At 32.1% G+C, this 20,375-nt stretch overlaps 1 protein-coding gene across 1 annotated transcript in view; it reads left to right on the plus strand.

Moving 5' to 3' along the window:
- LOC142234657 (uncharacterized) overlaps positions 1-20,375 on the plus strand; it is a 133,528-nt gene that overhangs the window by 112,838 nt on the left and 315 nt on the right. Inside the window, exons 18-23 of the mRNA XM_075305828.1 lie at positions 621-766; positions 3,432-3,588; positions 3,661-3,979; positions 11,741-12,202; positions 12,979-13,029; positions 20,090-20,255. Coding sequence (XP_075161943.1) covers positions 621-766; positions 3,432-3,588; positions 3,661-3,979; positions 11,741-12,202; positions 12,979-13,029; positions 20,090-20,255 — 1,301 coding nt within the window. The remainder of the gene's footprint in view (positions 1-620; positions 767-3,431; positions 3,589-3,660; positions 3,980-11,740; positions 12,203-12,978; positions 13,030-20,089; positions 20,256-20,375) is intronic.

Consider the following 20,375-nt stretch of genomic DNA (forward strand, 5'->3'; position numbering starts at 1 on the left):
TTGGCGTAGCACCCATATAGACTGATCTCCTGATTTAACTCCTTGGGCTTATATAAACCGTAGTTTTCGGTAAATCCTCCTTAAAACCGATTTTACTTCTGGGGCTCAAATTTATTATGAAGTGTTACCCACATTTGGATGCTTGTCTGATTTGTCTTGTAGGGCTCATTGCCCCGGGGTCCACTTCCATACCACCCAATAAATCATTTTGATGTCTAAAAGAAATATTTTGTAGCTTGGTGTTTTATGTGATACCAACAATAAATTAGATTGTTTATTACCTCGCCCACGTATAAGCCGGTTGCTTTTCCACTTTGAAACTTGTCAATAAATTTTAAACATGGTCATCTCCAGTGTAATAGAAATGGTTAGTTTTTATTGATCATTAAATTGATAAAGGAATGTAAATCATCAGTTTATCGCTGCCACTGAAAATTCTGCCTAAATGTCATTTAACAGCAAAACAAACAAAAAAACAACACAACCAATGTGGTCAAACGAGTAGCATCACACAAAGGCATTTAACCATATAAAGCGAAAGAAACTTGTGCAGTCATATATTGTATATAATTAATTGGTATCGATTTATTAATTTTTTCCCCATTCACTTTTATTTTCAGAGAAATTTTGAAAATTGAAACGGAACATCAAGCGGCTGCTGGAGATACTGAGAATTATCTAACGAATCCGGTGAATGCATATAAACTAATAAAACGGTTACACAATGATTGGGAGAGATATGAAGAACACTTCAGCAAAATCAGAGGTTAGTATGGATAGTCCACTTTTTTTGTATTTTGTAATCAAACGTTTTGTGGTTTCTCGCCGAAAATCAGCGATGAATAATTTGAAGCCAAATTTACACCATTAAGGAAAGAGAGAAGTTCACCAATGGGCTGAATAGTGGAACAGAGTCTGAAATAGCGGGCTGCCACTATACCTAACCTACCCCATTAAGGAAATTCTGAGGGTTTACCCCATTAAGGAAATTATACAGGTTTACGAAGTCAAATATGGCAGTAGAATTATATGATCCTTCACCGCGACGTATATGGAGTCTAAGATCAATATATCGAAGTGTTCTAAAAGGAATGACATAGTTAGCATACCCGTCATCCCATGGTGGTGGGGTTAGGTTAGCTACACTAAAATAAATCACTGAACTCACATGAACACAAAACACGGTTGCATTAATTTGTATAAAATTTTACCAAAAAGCTACCAACAAAAACAATTTATTTTGCAAAATGTTATTTCTATAGAAAGTTTTGCCAAAATTTTATTTCTAAAGGAAATTTCATTCAAAATTAGATTTCTGTTAAAATTTTATTTCTATAAACATTTTTTTTCCAAAATTTTATTTCTATAGAAAATTTTGTCAAAATGTTATTTCTATAGAAAATTTTGTCAACATTTTATTTCAATAGAAAATGTTGTCAAAATTTTATTTGTATAGAAAATTTTGTCAAAATTTGGTTTCTATACAAAATTTTGTTAAAATTTTATTTCTATAGAAAATGTTGTCAAAATTTTGTTTCTATAGAAACTTTTGTCAAAATTTTTTTGTATAGAAAATGTTGTCAACATTTTATTTGTATAGAAAATTGTCAATATTTTATTTCTATAGAAAATTTTTTTCAAAACTTTATATCTATAGACAATTTTTTAAAATTTTATTTCTATAAAAAAATTTTCAAAAATTTATTTCTATAGAAAATTTTTCAAAAATTTATTTCTATAGAATATTTTTCAAAATTGTATTTCTATAGAAAATTTTTCAAAATTTTATTTCTATCGAAAATTTTTCAAAATTATTGTTGTTTTTGATCTCAGCTTAAAATCATGCATTGACTAAACTACCAGTGTAGCTTAACCAACAAAGGAAAAGAATGTTTGTCAAATTTATTTGGGCAAAGCCCTATAGACTGCAAGATGGTTGGATGTACAGCTGTTTCGGAATTACCACATTCCCCATCAGAATCCTCTACTTGCAGCAAAACTATCAACCAATTATCAGAATAAATTCGAGTAATTCACTCAACCCAAAGTGAGCTACACTTGAGCCTTCTGAAAAAAGGTTTGATACTCGGTCACTGCCTAAACAAATTTGCAAGCATATCTCTTTTCCTTTGCCAAACTCAAATCATCGATTTGAATGTAGTTGGCTGGGTTTGTTTTTGAGCGTGATTGGAGAGAAACCAACAATAACAAACAAAACGAATGAAGATAGAGGAAGCAATATATAGAAAATTTTTCAAAATTCTATTTCTATAGAAAATTTTTCAAAATTTTATTTCTATGGAAAAATTTTCAAATTTTTTTTCTATAGAAAATTTTGTCAACATTTTATTTATATAGAAAATTTTGTCAAATTTTTATTTATATAGAAAATTTTGTCAAAAATTTTATTTCAATAGAAAATTTTGTCAAAATTTTCTTGCTATAGAAAAATGTTTTCAAATTTTATTTCTGTAGAAAATTTTGTCAAAATATTATTTCTATAAAAATATGTCAAATTTTTATTTTTATTGATAATTTGGTAAAATTTTATTTCTATAGAAAATTCTGTCAAAAATTTAATCCTATAGAAATTTTTCTATAGAAATAAAATGTTGACAACATTTTCTATAGAAATAAAACTTTGAAAAAATTTTCTGTAGAAATAAAATTTATAAAATTTTCCACAGAAATAAAATTTTTACAAAATATTCTATAAAAATAATATTTTGACAAAATTTTCTATAGAAATAGGTTAGGTTAGGTTATGTGGCAGCCCGATGTATCAGGCTCACTTAGACTATTCAGTCCATTGTGATACCACAGTGGTGAACTTCTCTCTTATCACTGAGTGCTGCCCGATTCCATGTTAAGCTCAATTACAAGGGACCTCCTTTTTATAGCCGAGTCCGAACGGCGTTCCACATTGCAGTGAAACCACTTAGAGAAGTTTTGTAACCCTCAGAAATGTCACCAGCATTACTGAGGTAGGATAATCCACCGCTGAAAAACTTTTGGTGTTTGGTCGAAGCAGGAATCGAACCCACGACCTTGTGTATGCAAGGCGGGCATGCTAACCATTGCACCACGGTGGCTCCCTCTAATAACAATAAGAAAATTCGTTCTTATAATTTCCTAATTATTTATAAACGTCTATGTATAAACCGATCAAGAACTGAATTGGCTAATATAAGTATTTAATCTGCCTTTTTTATCTAACATAGTCTCCATACGGACTAGCTTAAATTTAGAAGACAATGTTAAGAAGGTTTAAAATACCTTAAAATACAAGTAATTCGATTATGGATGACAGTCTTTAGTTGAACTTTGTACGCGACCCTTGGTAGGGATTTGGTATGGTCGAACTTTCGATCATATAGAGGCTTTCTCAGTCCTTTCAGTATTAATTATTTCTACTTATATTTCCTCTCTAGATAATATACCACAATGGAAATCGAAAAGTAATCTCTTACAACTTCCAACCCAAAAGGATTTTGAAGAATCAGCATTAGCCTTAGTGAGATTACAGAAAACCTATAACCTCGATGTAAGCCAGGTGGCATCGGGAATTCTAAATGGCGTAAAATATGGGTAACAATATCAAAAGCATTGTAAATTCAATTGTATGAATGAAAGCAATTTTAAAATACTCCTATATTCCAGAAACGCTATGTCTTGGTCGGATTGCCTTCTCTTAGGTCAACAATTGATCAATGCCAAAGCCTACAATCAAACAAGAGAATGGATCAAAGAATCGATGAGACGTTACCATGTCGAGACAACTACGGCTGTAAATGAATATTCTTTGGATTTTATGGAAAAACTTGGTGAAAATCTAATAAAAACTGGCAACACGGAAGAGGCTCTAACCATCTTAAGAGCTTTGGTGGTGAAAGATCCAACTCGATTGAGAAAAGTCTCTACGTTATATGATAATACCTACATACTGCCACAACAATATGAGGAAGAAAGAGACTATCATGTAAGTATTGCAAATTGGATCATTTGTATTAGCAAAGAGGTGTCATTTAGCATTATCCGGTATTTCGGTAGCAAACACTTTTGAACCAGATTTCTACCACTGCGGCTTGCATTTCGATCAGATCTTGCCTTAATTTTTCGTACCATTTTTGGTGTTTTTACTGCTTTTTTACGTCCACTTTTTTAACGTAATGCAAACCTGCCACTATCACGGAAACAAGCACGGACACGAGAAGCCAAAGATCTATTCACATTTAATTGCTTGCGAGTTCTTAACCACTTGTGGTTTTCCAGCCAAATACAAAACAATCCAGCATAGAAACGAAATTTTAGACAAAGTTCGTTTCTCATTCTCAAAGCAAAAAGCACATTAAGGAAGTTTATTTGAAAGAAAAGTATATCCTTTTTGTCATAAACGTTTATTCCTTTCATTTCCGCGAAATTGTCGTGACACACGCATGATGGCAATGGCGTGAGTGTGCGTGATTAACAATCCAAATGCCGTGCGTGAGTCACGAAAATAATTTCTTCGTGAGTGTGCGTGAGTAACGAATTTCGGAAAAAATACGAGCGCGAAAATAGTCCCGCCCACGAACATAAAACGCTTGCGAGTTGATTTCTTTTACAAGAGTTGATTTCTTGTTAAGAGTTTTATAACGCTCTCAATTTTAATAATGCTCATGTTTCCTGACACGTCGCTAAGGTAAATTACTTATAAAATTATTCGTGAGTCACGACATTTTTCGAGAATCACGATATTTTTCGTGAGTCACGGTATTCTTCGTGAGTCACAATATTTTCGTGCGTGAGTCCTTCCAAATGACATCGTGCGTGAGTAAGATTTTTCCGTCGTGAGTGTGCGTGAGTAAAACATTACTCACATGCACACCTCTAATAAAAATTTTAAAATTTGATCAAAAATTTTAAAAATAAAACTTTTTAATTTGGTAGATTTTGGTAAAATTGTCTTCAAAATTTGATAGATTATTTTTGGCACGAGTGGCAACCGTGTATGCAATGCAACAAACTCCAGGTTGTTATCATTTCTATTATCCCTTTGTCTATGACACAGTGATATTATAAAACAAAATCGTAAATAGGGTTTCAAATCTAAACATTTGCTGGAGGGGGCCAAGCCATCTCCCCACACGCATAGAAAAAAAAACGTTTTTCTTTTGTTACTTGTACAAAAAGATAGAACTTACAATCAAAGATGGTCTGTCGTAAACGTACATTTACGACGTATTTTACCATACGTCAAAATTTTGTCAAAATTTTAATTCTATAGAAAATTTTGTCAAAATTTTATTTCTATAGAAAATTTTGCCAAAAAAGTTTTCTATCGAAAATTTTGCACAAATTGTATTTCTATGGAAAATTTTGTCAAAATTTTATTTCTGAAGAAAATGTTGTCACAATTTTATTTCTATAGAAAATTTTGTCACGATTTTATTTCTATAGAAAATGTTTTCAAAATTTTATTTCTATAGAAAAGTTTCAGAATCCTATTTCTATAGAAAATTTTGTCAAAATTTTATTTCTATAGACAATTTTGTCAAAATGTTATTTCGATTATTAATTTTGTTCGGCTAGAACAAAAAAATTAGAATAATCATAAAATAGGTTAACAATACTAAAAAATACGTAAAATTTTATTTCTATAGAAAATTTTTATCAAAACTTTATTTCTATGGAAAATTTGGTCAACATTTTATTTCTGTAGAAAATGTTGTAAAAATTTTATTTCTATAAAAAATTTTGTCAAAATTTTATTTTTATAAAAAATGTTGTTAAGATGTTATTTCTGTAGAATATTTTGTCAAAATTTTATTTCTATACAAAATTTTGTCAAAATTTTATTTCGATAGAAAATTTGGTCAAAATTCTATTTCTTTAGAAAATTTTTGTAAAAATTTTGTTTCTATAGAAAATTTTGTCAAAAATTTTTTTTTTTTTCGATTAATAATTTTGTTCGGCTAAACAATAAAATCAGTATAATCATAAAATAAGTCAACAATACTCAAATTTTATTTCTATAAAAAAAAAATTTTTGTCAAAATTTTATTTCGATTATTGATTTTATTCGGCTTCAACAAAAAAATCAGAATAATCATCAAATAGTTTAACAATACTCAAAAATACGTAAAATTTTATTTCTACAAAAAAATGTTGTCAAAATTTTATTTCTATAGAAAATTTTGCCAAAATTTTATATTTTATAGAAAATTTTGCCAAAATTTTATTTCTATACAAAATTTTGTCAAAATTTTATTTCTATGGAAAAAAATCCGTACAAATTTATTTCTATAGAAAAATTTGTCAAAATTTTATTTCTGTAGAAAATGTTGTCAAAATTTTATTTCTATAGAAAATTTTGTCAAAATTTTATTTCTATAGAAAATGTTGTCAAAATTTTATTTTTATAGAAAATTGTGTTAAAATTGTATTTCTGTAGAATATTTTGTCAAAATTTTATTTCTATAGAAAATTTTATTTCGATTATTAATTTTGTTCTTCTTGCACAAAAAATCAGAATAATCATTAAAGAGGTCAACAATACTTAAAAATACGTACAATTTTATTTCTTTAGAAAGTTTTTATAAAAATTTTATTTAATTTTTTTGTTATTGTTGGTTTGTTCCTTTTAATCATTGTTGTTGTTATTTTATTTCAGCTTAAAACCATGCATTGGCTAAACTACAAGTGTAGCTTAACCAACAGAGGAAAGGAAATTTATTTGGGCAAAGCCCTATAGACTGCAAGATGGTTGGATGGACGCTCCTTTCGGATTTACCACCTTCCTCATTAGCATCCTCTACTTACAGCAAAACTATCAACCAATTATCAGAATAAATTCAGGCAGTTCACTAAACCCAAAAGTAAACCACACTTGAACCTTCCGAAAAAAAGTTTTACATGATAGCCGGCTTATGCCGACAAAAATTCGTACAAACATATCTCTTTTCCTTTGCCACCATCAAATCATCGATTTGACTGCAGTTGGCTGGGTTTTCATTCGTTTTGTTATTGTTGGTTTTTGTTATAATTGGTTGATAGTTTTGCTGCAAGTAGACGATGCTGATGAGGAATGTGGTAATTCCGAAACGTGCGTCCATCCAACCATCTTGCAGTCTATAGGCCCAACTAAATTTGACAAACATTCTCTTCCTCTGTTGGTTAAGCTACACCTGTAGTTTAGTCAATGCATGCACCGAAAAAAAAGTGAACTTTTTTTTCGGTGCAGAATATAGGAAGAATGAACTACCACGCACGAAAATTGAACTAAATTTTACTCCACATTTTGAGATTTCCACAAAGCGTTGTTAAAACCAGGAAATTTTAATGCCCTGTTATACTTTTTACTGCAGTTCAAGAAATTACATCATCTCATAGAAAAAAAAATTAACTAAAAGTAAAGAAGAAAATCTTTGGCGCCAAATCATGACCATTTTAACCATACAGAGTTCATTCTTACTAATTTTGGGAATCGTACGAAAATTTTCATTTGTTTTAGTTCATATTGAACTTATGTGTACGGTCATTGAACTTTATATTCACGTTTAGTTCATAAAATTTTTGAGACATACTTAAAAAAAGTAAGATTTCATTAAGCTGTGGAAAATTTCGATAAAAAGAATAAAATTTAACTACAAGCAATAAAAATAAAAATAAGTTAAAAATAAGTTAAGTTAAGCGTTAGTTTAACTACGGAAATTTTTTTTTGTGTGCACTGAAAAAACAGTGAACCCACCAGGAAAGATAACTTTCGATTAATTTTAGAAAATTTGGAACTTTTTTAGAAAATTTTAACTAAACCGTATTACAAGCGCTGGCATCACTCCGATATGGTAAAAATAAGTAAATATTTTTCGACAAATTCAAGAAAATTTATTAGACATAACTAAATTTTTTCAGTAGTTAAAGAAAATTTTGTAGTTTTAAGAGAAATCTTGGAGTGCAAAATTGCAAGAATGTCTTTAGTGACATACGAAGTTCATGATGGACACATTTTTGGTAAAATTTACAAATTTAAAGAAATAATGAACTATTTTGTAAGAAATACGAAATTAGGAAATCTTTATGTTTTATTTGTGTATAACTTTTTCCCGTTTTTTAGTTCATTTAACTAACATACGCAAAAAATTACTTTACTAAAATAAACTTTTTTCAAACATAATGATTCTATGAACTAATATAAAGTTAATATGGCTTTAGTGAAATAGAGAGTTCACTTTTTTTTGAGCGTGGTTTTAAGTTGAAATAAAAAAAAAACAAGTAAGGAAAGTCTAATGTCGGGTGGGGCCGACTATATTATACCCTGCACCACTTTGTAGATCCAAATTTTCGATACCATATCACATCCGTCATCTGTGTTGGGGGCTATACCCAGCAAAAACTAGGTAACCACATCTCATTACAATTGACATTACCAGGAGTAAAGCTGTCATTACACGTTGCATTACATTGCGGCGAGTTATAATGACTAACTTGTAATGACAAAAATAAATACTTCTCGGTAATTTTCGAATTGTTATTCTCAAATTTAATTTTAGGCAGTTGTAGTTAATATAATTATTCACATAATCGAGCACTTACATACAAAATCAAAAAGAATATGTAATGTAACGGTAATTCTGAAGATTTTTCCGTTAAGAATTTTTTATCACAAATATTTCACAATAATTTCAACATGTTTAATGACATTATCATATTATGTTTTAAATAAATGCTTTCTTATACCTCATTGACATTACACTTCCAAAATGCGCTTAAACTAAATTTCAAATGCCATTTGCCTTATAAAAAAAGAGACTTAAAATCCACTTTTATTAGATTTTGAACCTTTTGTGAATTGGCTATTGGATATATTATAACGTAATTCACGAATCCAACTCCCTTAAACAACTACATTTATTTCTATTTTAAGTGTGACATTAATTTGAGTGTAATCTTATTTAGATTATTTATTAGATTTTTTGTTTATTTATACAATATTCTATTTCTATTCAAGTAGTTCTCCTATTACAGCACCACTCGCCATATTTTGATCCATTGTAATCGGCGATAGAAATCAATATTTTCGAGATTTGGTCATTACATATTAGGTGATGATATGCTTTAAATGCACTACTTATTTTATGGCCGAAAGTATGCCTGGGGAGAAGTACTTTCCTCCTAGGACATGCGTATGTAAATGTAATCCGAAGCGATGCCAAATAATAAGTGGTTATTAATTTGTAAATAGGCTTACCTACAAGATTACCGGGTAATGAGAGTTTTTGCTGGGTATGTAAAGGTTTGTTCAAATACATACATTTAAATATCACTCGATCTGGACAGAATTTGATAGACTTCTACAAAATCTATAGACTCAAAATTTAAGTCGGCTAATGCACTAGGGTGGAACACAATTCTAGCAAAAACAAATTAGGGAAACATTTAAATCTGAAGCAATTTTAAGGAAACATCGCAAAAGTTTATTTATGATTTATCGCTCTATATATATGTATTAGAAGTTTAGGAAAATTAGAGTCATTTTTACAACTTTTCGACTAAGCAGTGGCGATTTTACAAGGAAAATGTTGGTATTTTGACCATTTTTGTCGAAATCAGAAAAACATATATATGGGAGATTTATCTAAATCTGAACCGATTTCAACCAAATTTAGCACGCATAGCTACAATGCTAATTCTACTCCCTGTTCAAAATTTCGAAATCAGAAAAACATATATATGGGAGATTTATCTAAATCTGAACCGATTTCAACCAAATTTGGCACGCATAGCTACAATGCTAATTCTACTCCCTGTTCAAAATTTCAACTAAATCGGAGCAAAAAATTGGCCTCTGTGGTCGTATGAGTGTAAATCGGTCGAAAGCTATATATGGGAGCTATATCTAAATCTGAACCGATTTCAACCAAATTTGGCACGCATAGCAACAATGCTAATTGTACTCCCTGTGTAAAATTTCAACTAAATCGGAGTTAAAAATTGGCCTCTGTGCTCATATGAGTGTAAAGCAGGCGAAAGCTATGTATGGGAGATATATCTAAATCTGAACCGATTTCATCCAAATTTGGCACGTATAGCTACAATGCTAATTCTACTCCCTGTGCAAAATTTCAACAAAATCGGAGTTAAAAATTGGCCTCTGTGGTCATATGAGTGTAAATCGGACGAATGCTATATATGGGAGATACATCTAAATTTGAACCGATTTCAACCAAATTTGGCACACTTGACTACACTACCAATTGTACTCCCTGTGCAAAATTTCAACCAAATTGGGGTAAAACTCTGACTTCTGGGACCGTATTAGTCCATATCGGGCGATATATATATATATATGGGAGCTATGTCTAAATCTGAACCGATTTCTTTCAAAATCAATAGGGATCTATTCTGAGCCAAAACACAGACTTGTGCAAAATTTGAAGTCGATTGGACTAAAACTGGGAGCTAGACTTTGATTACAAAAATGTGTTCACGGACAGACGGACAGACGGACATGGCTATATCGACTCAGGAGCCCACCCTGAGCATTTTTGCCAAAGACATCATGTGTCTATCTCGTCTCCTTCTGGGTGTTGCAAACATATGCACTAACTTATAATACCCTGTTCCACAGTGCGGCGCAGGGTATAACAACAAAAATTTTATTTCTATAGAAAATTTTGTCAATATTTTATATCTATAAAAACATTTGTCAACATATTATTTCTATAGAAAATTTTGTCAAAATTTTATTTCTATGGAAAATTTTGTCAAAATTTTATTTCTATAGAAAAATTGCCAAGATTTTAGTTATATAGAAAATTTTGTCAATATTTTATTTCTATGGAAAATTTTGTCAAAATTTTGTTTCTGCAGAAAATGTTGTCACAATTTTATTTCTATTGAAAATTTTTCTAAGTTTTATTTCTATAGAAAATTTGGTCAAAATTATATTTCTATAGAAAAACTGGTCAAAATTCTATTTCTATTGAAAGTTGTCAGAATTGTGATATTATAAAACAAAATCGTAAATAGGGTTTCAAATCTAAACATTTGCTGGAGGGCGCTAAGCCATCTCCCCACACGCATAAAAAAAAACGTTTTTCGTTTGTTACAATTTGAGCTTGAACCAACAAGGTTCAAGCTAAATCTACTTGTACAAAAAGATAAAACTTACAATCAAAGATGGTTTCTGCAGAAAATGTTGTCACAATTTTATTTCTATTGAAATTTTTTCTAAGTTTTATTTCTATAGAAAATTTGGTCAAAATTTTATTTCTATAGAAAAACTGGTCAAAATTCTATTTCTATTGAAAGTTTTCAGAATTCTATTTCTATAAAAACTTTTGTCAACATATTATTTCTATAAAAAATTTTGTCAAAATTTTATTTCTATAGTAAATTGTTTGTACCTCTTAGATGGAGAGTTATATTTTTCAAAATCTACCAAAACATCAAGAATTCTAGCAATCTATCAAACAGTAAAAATATATCATTTGTGGTAGGATTCTACCAACTGTAGCAACCGTGACTGCATATCAGTCTTCCAATATGATCCATATAATCATTATAATATTACGCAGGCTTCATATTATGCAAATAGTTTAAAACTATATTTTCTAGAGAGATTCGGTCGACCGCCCTTCGGTTTTACTTTGTTTATCGGAGTGTTTGATGGAAGCTATAGGTTAGGTTTAAGAGAAACTTTAAATTCTACCATTTAAATTCGTTACATGAATTATAATTTTTCTTTTCTCGCCCACAGAAAACCAATGAATTTAAATTGTATGAGAAAGTATGCCGAGAAGAAGTTACCCGATCACCAACGGAGCTGCGTGATCTTCGTTGTCGCTTTTACAGGGGTGTTGATAATACCTTCTCTCTGTCACCATTTAAAATCGAAGATCTCAATGAGGATCCTTTTGTTATGGTTATTCACGATATCATTTCCAATGATCAAGCAGAGACAATAAAGAAATTGGCTGAACCATTACTAGAGAGATCACTGGTTCGTAATACAGGTGGAACTGGAGCTGGATCTGGATTGGTGCGCAACTATCGTATCTCTAAACAAGCCTGGTTACAGTATTCAGATCATCGATATATGGAAAAATTGCTAAGGGATTTACAATATGCCACCGGTTTACAGACATCATCGAGTGAGGCACTACAAGTGGCCAATTATGGTATAGGTGGTCACTATGAACCACATTTGGACCATTTTAGCGTAAGTGAGTATGTGGGTGTATGTGACGAAGACGATGTGTAGAAAGGAAGTGTTGAAATTTTTAAACCAAAAATGCTAAATCCTCAAAATAACTCTTAGTCTATATTTGAAGCTTTTTTATCTTAAATATAAACATTCAATATTTCAGTTAATTTAAGTACGATTTCTTTAAATCAAAAATGTGTTTCTTTATTTTAAGGAAAATTTTCCTTTCTTTACAAATTTAGAAAATTTGTGTCCTAAATTTATTGCAAAAAATTTTTTGATGTAAAGATTGTAAATTTTGTTTTAATTAAAATTTCATTATTTTAAAGAAATTTGTCCTTAACATTTGGTAAATTACGCTTCCTAAAATGTAGGTTGCATAATCTTTAATATCACGTAATTATTTTTTTTTCAGTGTAGACTTTACAATTTTGTATCCCATTTTTAGACACATTTCTGTTATCTGGCCAAATTACACTATTAGAGACTATGTAACTGTAAATACCCTATGATTCCATGTAAAGTCCAGTATTTCTCTTACCTCTAGTTTAGCTAAGTTTTAGAGATTAAATGGAAATATTTTTAAAATCTCCGACAATTTTTATTCTTTATATAAATCAATCACGTATTCACTGTAACCATTTTTTCCCTATCCCTTTTACATGACTATTATGGCCTGCCACGTTGATGCTGGTGATGTCCTGTTGATTCTGTCGATTATGGTTATGCCCTGATGTCCTTGTGATGTTGGCAATGTTTTCTTGCGTTTTGGTGTTTGCTGATGTTTACAGACTGGTGTCACGGCGGAGCATAGTAACCGTATATCTACCTCAATATTCTATGTGAGTACCATGAATGGCCTTAGCATTAGGGACCACATCACATCATTCGAGAACTATGTTGTAAATCAGGGGCTATATGCTTGTAAATGGACAGCTCAGTCGAACAAAAGCTGTCAATGCATGCAGCAATCTGTTATGTTTCTGTAATACAATGCTGAAAAATAGTTCATCGTGTATCCACTGTGATTTCAATGGGCTAAAGTGTGGTAATATTGCCTACAATGTTGAATTGTTTATGTTGCCTACACTGAACAAATTTGAGATTTTAAATGTGAAAATTTTTACTAAAACAGAATAAATTTTTACTAATACAAAAATGTGCTACATTGTGGCCCTACGTCCCTACAAGACACTTAATATTAGAAAAACCCTACATATAGGGAATTTCCCCTACTTCTAGCAACACTGGCTGTGTTGATATTGCGCCTACGGAGTTAGTATACCACTAATATTGAGCCCATTATTAAAAAAGAGAAAATCGTTAAATTAGTGTGGGTAATAAATACAAATTTGTAAAAATCGAGCAATATTCTTATGTAAGAGCTACAAGTACGTATAAGTACGATCGGCTAGTACATCAAAATTTGAAATTTGAGTAACATTGGTTAATAAATAAGAGTACTATGGCCAAATTTGGGAAAATCGAGCGATGCATATATATGGAAGCTATATCTAAATGTGAACCAATTTGCATAATATTTTGCGGGTTTGATTAATACCACAAAAGGTTACCTTGTACAAGATTTGAGTAAGATCAGTTAAGAAATGAGGCCTGTATGGTCAAACATAAGGTTATTAGGGGCGAATTTTTCAAAATCGGGTGATACATATATGGGAGCTATATCTACATCTAAACCGATTTCGATGAAACTTTGCACATATAGTTAGTACTATAGAGGACTGGATCTAGCCAACTTTTAGTAAGATCGGTTAATAAATAAGGGTTTTATGGCCAAATTTAGAAAAATCGGGCGGTACATACATATGGGAGCTATAGCTAAATCTGCACATATAATTAGTGCTATAGAAGATTATATTTAGCCAACTTTGAGTAAGATCGGTTGATAAATAAAGATTTTGTGGCCAAATTTGGGAAAATTGGGCGATACATATATATGAGAGCTATATCTAAATCTGAACCGATTTGGATGAAATTTTGCAGACTTGAAGGGCGATGGAAAAGATTATCTTTTGCCAAATTTGGTGACGATCCGTTTGAAAAAAAGCGCAACGTGACCCCATTTGTCGAAATCGGGTGATACATATATATGGGAGCTATATCTAAATTTGATCCAATTTCTTCCAAAATCAATGGCGATTGTCTTTGTCCCAAAAAACGAACGATATAGCCATATATATTTATCCCCGATCTGGTCATAATTGGCGTGTTTATCAACCGATGTTCTTCAAATTCAGTGCATCCGTATATTTGACGAGTCTCGAAAAACGTGCAAAATATCAGCAAAATCGGTTCAGATTTAGATTTAGCTCCCATACATATTTTTCGTCCGATTTAGACTCATATGACCACAGAGGCCAAAGTTTACTACCGATCTTCGTGAAATTTTGCACAGAGGGTAGAATTGACATTCTACCAATGCTTGGTAAATTTGATTGAAATCTGTTCAAATTTAGATATAGCTCCCATATATATCTTTCGTCCGATTTTAACTTATATGGCCACAAAAGCCAGAGTTTTGCCGTGATTTGCTTCAAATTTTGCACAAGGGGTACGTTTAATAGTATCGTTAAGTGTGTCAAATTTTGTTAAAATCGGTTCAGATTTAGATATAGCTCACATATATATATTTCGCCCGATTTGGACTTATATGGTTTCAAAAGCCAGAGTTTTGCCCTGACTTACTTCAAATTTTGCACAAGCGGTACTTTTAACGATACTATTGTATGTGCCAAATATGGTCAAAATCGATTCAGATTTAGATATAGCTCCCATATATATCTTTCGTCCGATTTGAACTTATATGGCCTCAAAATCCAGTGTTTTGTCGTGATTTGCTACAAATTTCGCACAAGGAGTACGTTTGGTAGTATCGGTAATTGTGCCAAATTTGGTTGAAATCGGTTCAGATTTAGATATGGCTCCCATATATATCTTCCGTCCGATTTGCACTCATATGACCAGGGGGCCAATGTTATACTGCCATTTACGTGAAATTTCGCATAGATAGCAGAATTATTATTTTAACTGTACATGTCAAATTTAGTCAAAATCGGTTCAGATTATATATAGCTCCCATATATATGTACACCAGAGTTGAGGAAATATGGTTAACTGTTACACATTTTAGACCCATTTTCAATGGAAGTGTCCTCCAATTAAAGTTCGATGGTTTTTTTAAAGAAATAAAATTTTGACAAAATTTTCTATAGAAATAAAATTTTGGCGAAATTTTCTAAAGAAATAGAATTTTGTCAAAAATTCCTATAGAAATAAATTTGTTAAAAAAGATTAAACCTATTTCTCGAAAAAATCCCCACGAAAATCCCCAAATGTATGGAAAATCCCCACTAAATCCCCAACTCAGAAATTTCGTCCCCATTCACGAAAAAATATCCCCAATTTGGGGGAAAATACCCAATACTGGCAACACTGACTACAACCGTATGTAACCAACACAATCATATTTAAGACATTTTGCTGCAAGCAAGTTAAGAAACTCGAACTAACTATGTGAGGCCTTAAACAAAGATATGCTTAGAGTTTTGTCATTCCGTTTGTAACACATCGAAATATTGCTCTAAGACCCCATAAAGTATATATATTCTGGGTCATGGTGAAATTCTGAGTCGATCTGAGCATGTCCGTCCGTCCGTCCGTCTGTTGAAATCAGACGGACGAACGAAACAAGCTATCGACTTGAAACTTGGCACAAGTAGTTGTTATTGATGTAGGTCGGATGGTACTGCAAATGGGCCAGATCGGTTCACTTTTACGTATAGCCCCCATATAAACGGACCCCCAAATTTGGCTTGCGAGGCCTCTAAGAGAAGCAAGTTTCATCCGATCCGGCTGAAATTTTGTACATGGTGTTAGTATATGTTCTCTAACAACCATGCAAAAATTGGTCCAAATCGGTCCATAATTATATATAGCCCCCATATAAACCGATCCCCAGATGCGGCTTGCGAGGCCTCTAAGAGAAGCAAATTTCATCCGATCTGGCTGAAATTTGGTACATGGTGTTAGTATATGATCTCTAACAACCATGCAAAAATTGGTCCACATCGGTCCATAATTATATATAACCCCCATATAAACCGTTCCCTAGATTTGGCCTCCGGAGCCCCTTGGAAGAGCAAAATTCAACCGATTCTGTTGAAATTTGGTACGTGATGTTAGTATATGGTATCCAACAACCATGCAAAAATTGGTTGAAATCGGGCCATAATTATATATAGCCCCCATATAAACCCATCCCCAGATTTGGCCTCCGGAGCCCCTTGGATGAGCAAAATTCAACCGATTCTGTTGAAATTTGGTACGTGATGTTAGTATATGGTATCCAACAACTATGCAGGAATTGGTTCATATCAGTCCATAATTATATATAGCCTCTATATAAACCGATCCCCAGATTTGACTTCCGGTGCCTTTTGAAGAAGCAAAATTCATCCGATCTGGTTTAAATTTGGTACGTGGTGGTAGTATATGATATTTAACAACCATGCCAAAAGTGGTCCATATCAGTCCGTAATCAAATATAGCCCCCATATAAACCGATCCCGAGATTTGGTTTAGGAGCCACTTGGAGGAGCAAAGTTCTAGGTCCATATCGGTCTATAGTTATATATAGCCCTCAGATAAATCGATCTGCAATCACACACATATTGGTCCATATCAAGTTCATAATTGTATATAGCCCCCATATAAGCGACCCCTATTTTTCAATTCTGGCTCTCTACGTACCGTGCAAAAGTCCATATCGAGTCGTAATTATTTGTAGACTTATCTATACATACCTTTTTTGTCTAATATATATATATATATATATATATATATATATATATATATATATATATATATATATATATATATATATATATATATATATATATATATATATATATATATATATATATATATATATATATATATATATATATATATATATATATATATATATATATATATATATATATATATATATATATATATATATCACGTACGGACTAACTCACACTTTAGAAATACCTTAAATACCCACCACCATGAATCAAATATTAGGATTTCCTTTGAAATTTCTGGAGGGCTTGAGGACACTTCCGGAAGATAAATTTAAAGATTTCACCTATGAGGACTATATCAGGTTCTGGATTTATAAGAACAATTTTTGTTTGAGTTTTAGAGGAATCATTAACATCTCTTGTAAGTGTGCAAGAAACTTATAAAATAACGTCTTGATTTGAAATCTTAAGTTTCAAGCAATTTTCATGATCAGTTGGCCTTCTACACCCTCAAGAAGTGAAGTCGTTCTTTATGGAGGCATTACCAAATGGACCGATAAAAACTTAATCCGATACACGTTTTTCTGAGCCTCAAATACCAGAATATTTAGAATTTCAGGCAAATTAGATAAAAACTACGGTTTCTAGAAACCCAAGGAGTTAAATCTGGAAATCGTTCTTATGGGGGCTATACTAAAATATGGACCGATACTCACCGTTTTCGGCACACCTCTTTATGGCCCGAAAATACCTCTAGATTTCCAATTTCAGGCAAAATGGATAAAAACTTTGGATTCTAGAAGCCCAAGAAATAAAATCGGGAAATCGGTCTATATGGGGGATATACCAAAATATGGACCGATACTCATCATTTTCGGTACACCTATTTATGGTCCTAAAATACATCTAGATTTCCAATTTCAGGCACATTGGATAAAAACTACGGTTTCTATAAGCCCAAGACTCCAAATCGGGAGGTCGGTTTATATGGGCACCATACCAAAACATGGACCGATGCTCACCATTTTTGGCACACCTCTTCACGGTTCTAAAGTACCTTTTGATTTCCAAATTCAGATAAATTGGATAAAAACTGCGGTTTCTATAAGCCCAAGAAGAAAAATCGGGAGATCGGTCTATATGGGGGCTATACCAAAATATGGACCGATACTCACCATTTTTGGCACACCTCTTTATGGTCATAAAATACCTCTAGATTTCAAATTTCAGGCAAATTGGATAAAAACTACGATTTCTATAAGCCCAAGAAGTAAAATCGGGAGATCGGTCTATATGGGGGCTATACCAAAATATGGATCGATACTCACAATTTTTGGCACACGCATTTGTGGTCTTACAATACCTCTAGATTTCCAATTTCAGATAAATTGAATAAAAACTGCGGTTTCTATAAGCCCAAGAAGTAAAATCGGGAGATCGGTCTATATGGGGGCTATACCAAAATATGGACCGATACTCACCATTTTTGGCACACCTCTTTATGGTCATAAAATACCTCTAGATTTCCAATTTCAGGCAAATTGGATAAAAACTATGATTTCCATAAGCCCAAGACCACAAATCGGCTGGTCGGTTTATATGGGGACTATATCAAAACCTGGACCGATATAGCCCATCTTCGAACTTGACCTGCCTGCAGACAAAAGACGAGTTTGTGCAAAATTTCAGCACGATTGCTTCATTATTGAAGACTGTAGCGTGATTACAACAGACAGACAGACAGACAGACGGACATCGTTATATCGTCTTAGAAATTCTCCCTGATCAAGAATATATATACTTTATATAGTCGGAAATCGATATTTCGATGTGTTACAAACGGAATGACAAACTTATTATACCCCCGTCACCATTCTATGGTGGTGGGTATAAAAATGTCTACTTCAAACAACTTTTTTATTAGAAACATTTTGGTGATATTTTTGTCTGAATATGTTCTAAATGGCAGTTATACTACACACCAAAAACATTATTAGCATGGAGCCAACGAAATTCTTTCATTGACATATGAAAACGTTTTATGAAGGCAATGAAAACATTCTTTAATAATACAAAACATTTCAGGAGCCGGAGTCGACTTCGGTTAATAGTACTAAATCCCATTTTAATAACTCTCATTTATAATTCTGTGGTGTACAAAAATGGACCCATATAAAATATTTAATTTATTTATGTGTGCAAAAGAGATCTAAATTTCAAACTTTACGCGGCGACTGGTCGTATTCCCCAACGGACATATCGCCCAAAATGAGTGTTAGGCAGTATGACCTGCCATAGGGCGGCCATATTAAAATAAATTAAAATGGATCGATTTATGGAATTATTATGGATTATAAAATAATCTCCATAATTGGGGATCACAGCGCAAATTTGCTTAAATATTTGTGTAGTTGCAAAAATATGTTGTTTTTAAAATTTATGTTTGGCCGGAGTCGGACTCGAGCAAACTTTTTACGACTCCAGCAAATTCTTAAGACTCCGACAATATTTTTAAGCTAATTTAAACTATTTATTTCATTGAGATATCTTCTCCGTTATCAAGGAGTGCTGCCTGATTCTATTTTAAGCAACTTCTTAAGCTCCAAATTACACACAAAGAAAATTTCCTTAAAATTGAGTCAACGAAAATTTCCTTAAAATTGAGTCAACGAAAATTTTTCATTGATATAATGAAACTTTTTCATAAAAACAGTGAAAATATTCGTTAATAATACGAATTATTTCGATAACAGAAAATTCATTATAATAACGAAATATTTCGTTAATATAACGAATATATACCGGTAATATTAGTATACTACAATACCTTTTTAGTTCACAAAATTCTTGCCTAAAACCTAATTAAATACCTGAAGCGGTCTACTCTCGACAAAACTAAGAACTAACAAATTATGAATTTATTCATAAAAAACATTTTTTTTCATGTGTAAAACACTGAATCTCGAGGCAAATGGGTCAATGTATAAATATTGTCATAAATCATTGTAGTGTACTAGTTTGCTTAGGAAGTTTTCCAATCCAGCCTCATCCCATATGGACCAAATGAATGACATTCTCTTGTTATCTCTTTCAGCTATCGGATGTGGAACAGGGGGGCGCAACAGCATTTCCGTATTTGAAAATTGCCGTTAGACCAACCAAAGGCAGCGTATTGTTCTGGTACAATTTGCATCGTTCACTAGATGGTGATTATCGTACAAGGCATGCAGGTTGTCCTGTCCTAAAAGGATCCAAGTGGAGTAAGTAAAAGCCTTAATGGGCAATTTGTATTAAAAATGCCTCAAAACATTCCACAATGGAATGCCTGTCGCCTTCTCCCACTCCCTCTCTCTTTCTCTTTCAAACTATAAATTCCTTAT

The sequence above is a fragment of the Haematobia irritans genome, chromosome 1, assembly GCF_050003625.1.
Source record: "Haematobia irritans isolate KBUSLIRL chromosome 1, ASM5000362v1, whole genome shotgun sequence".
Classification (NCBI taxonomy): Eukaryota; Metazoa; Arthropoda; class Insecta; order Diptera; family Muscidae; genus Haematobia; species Haematobia irritans.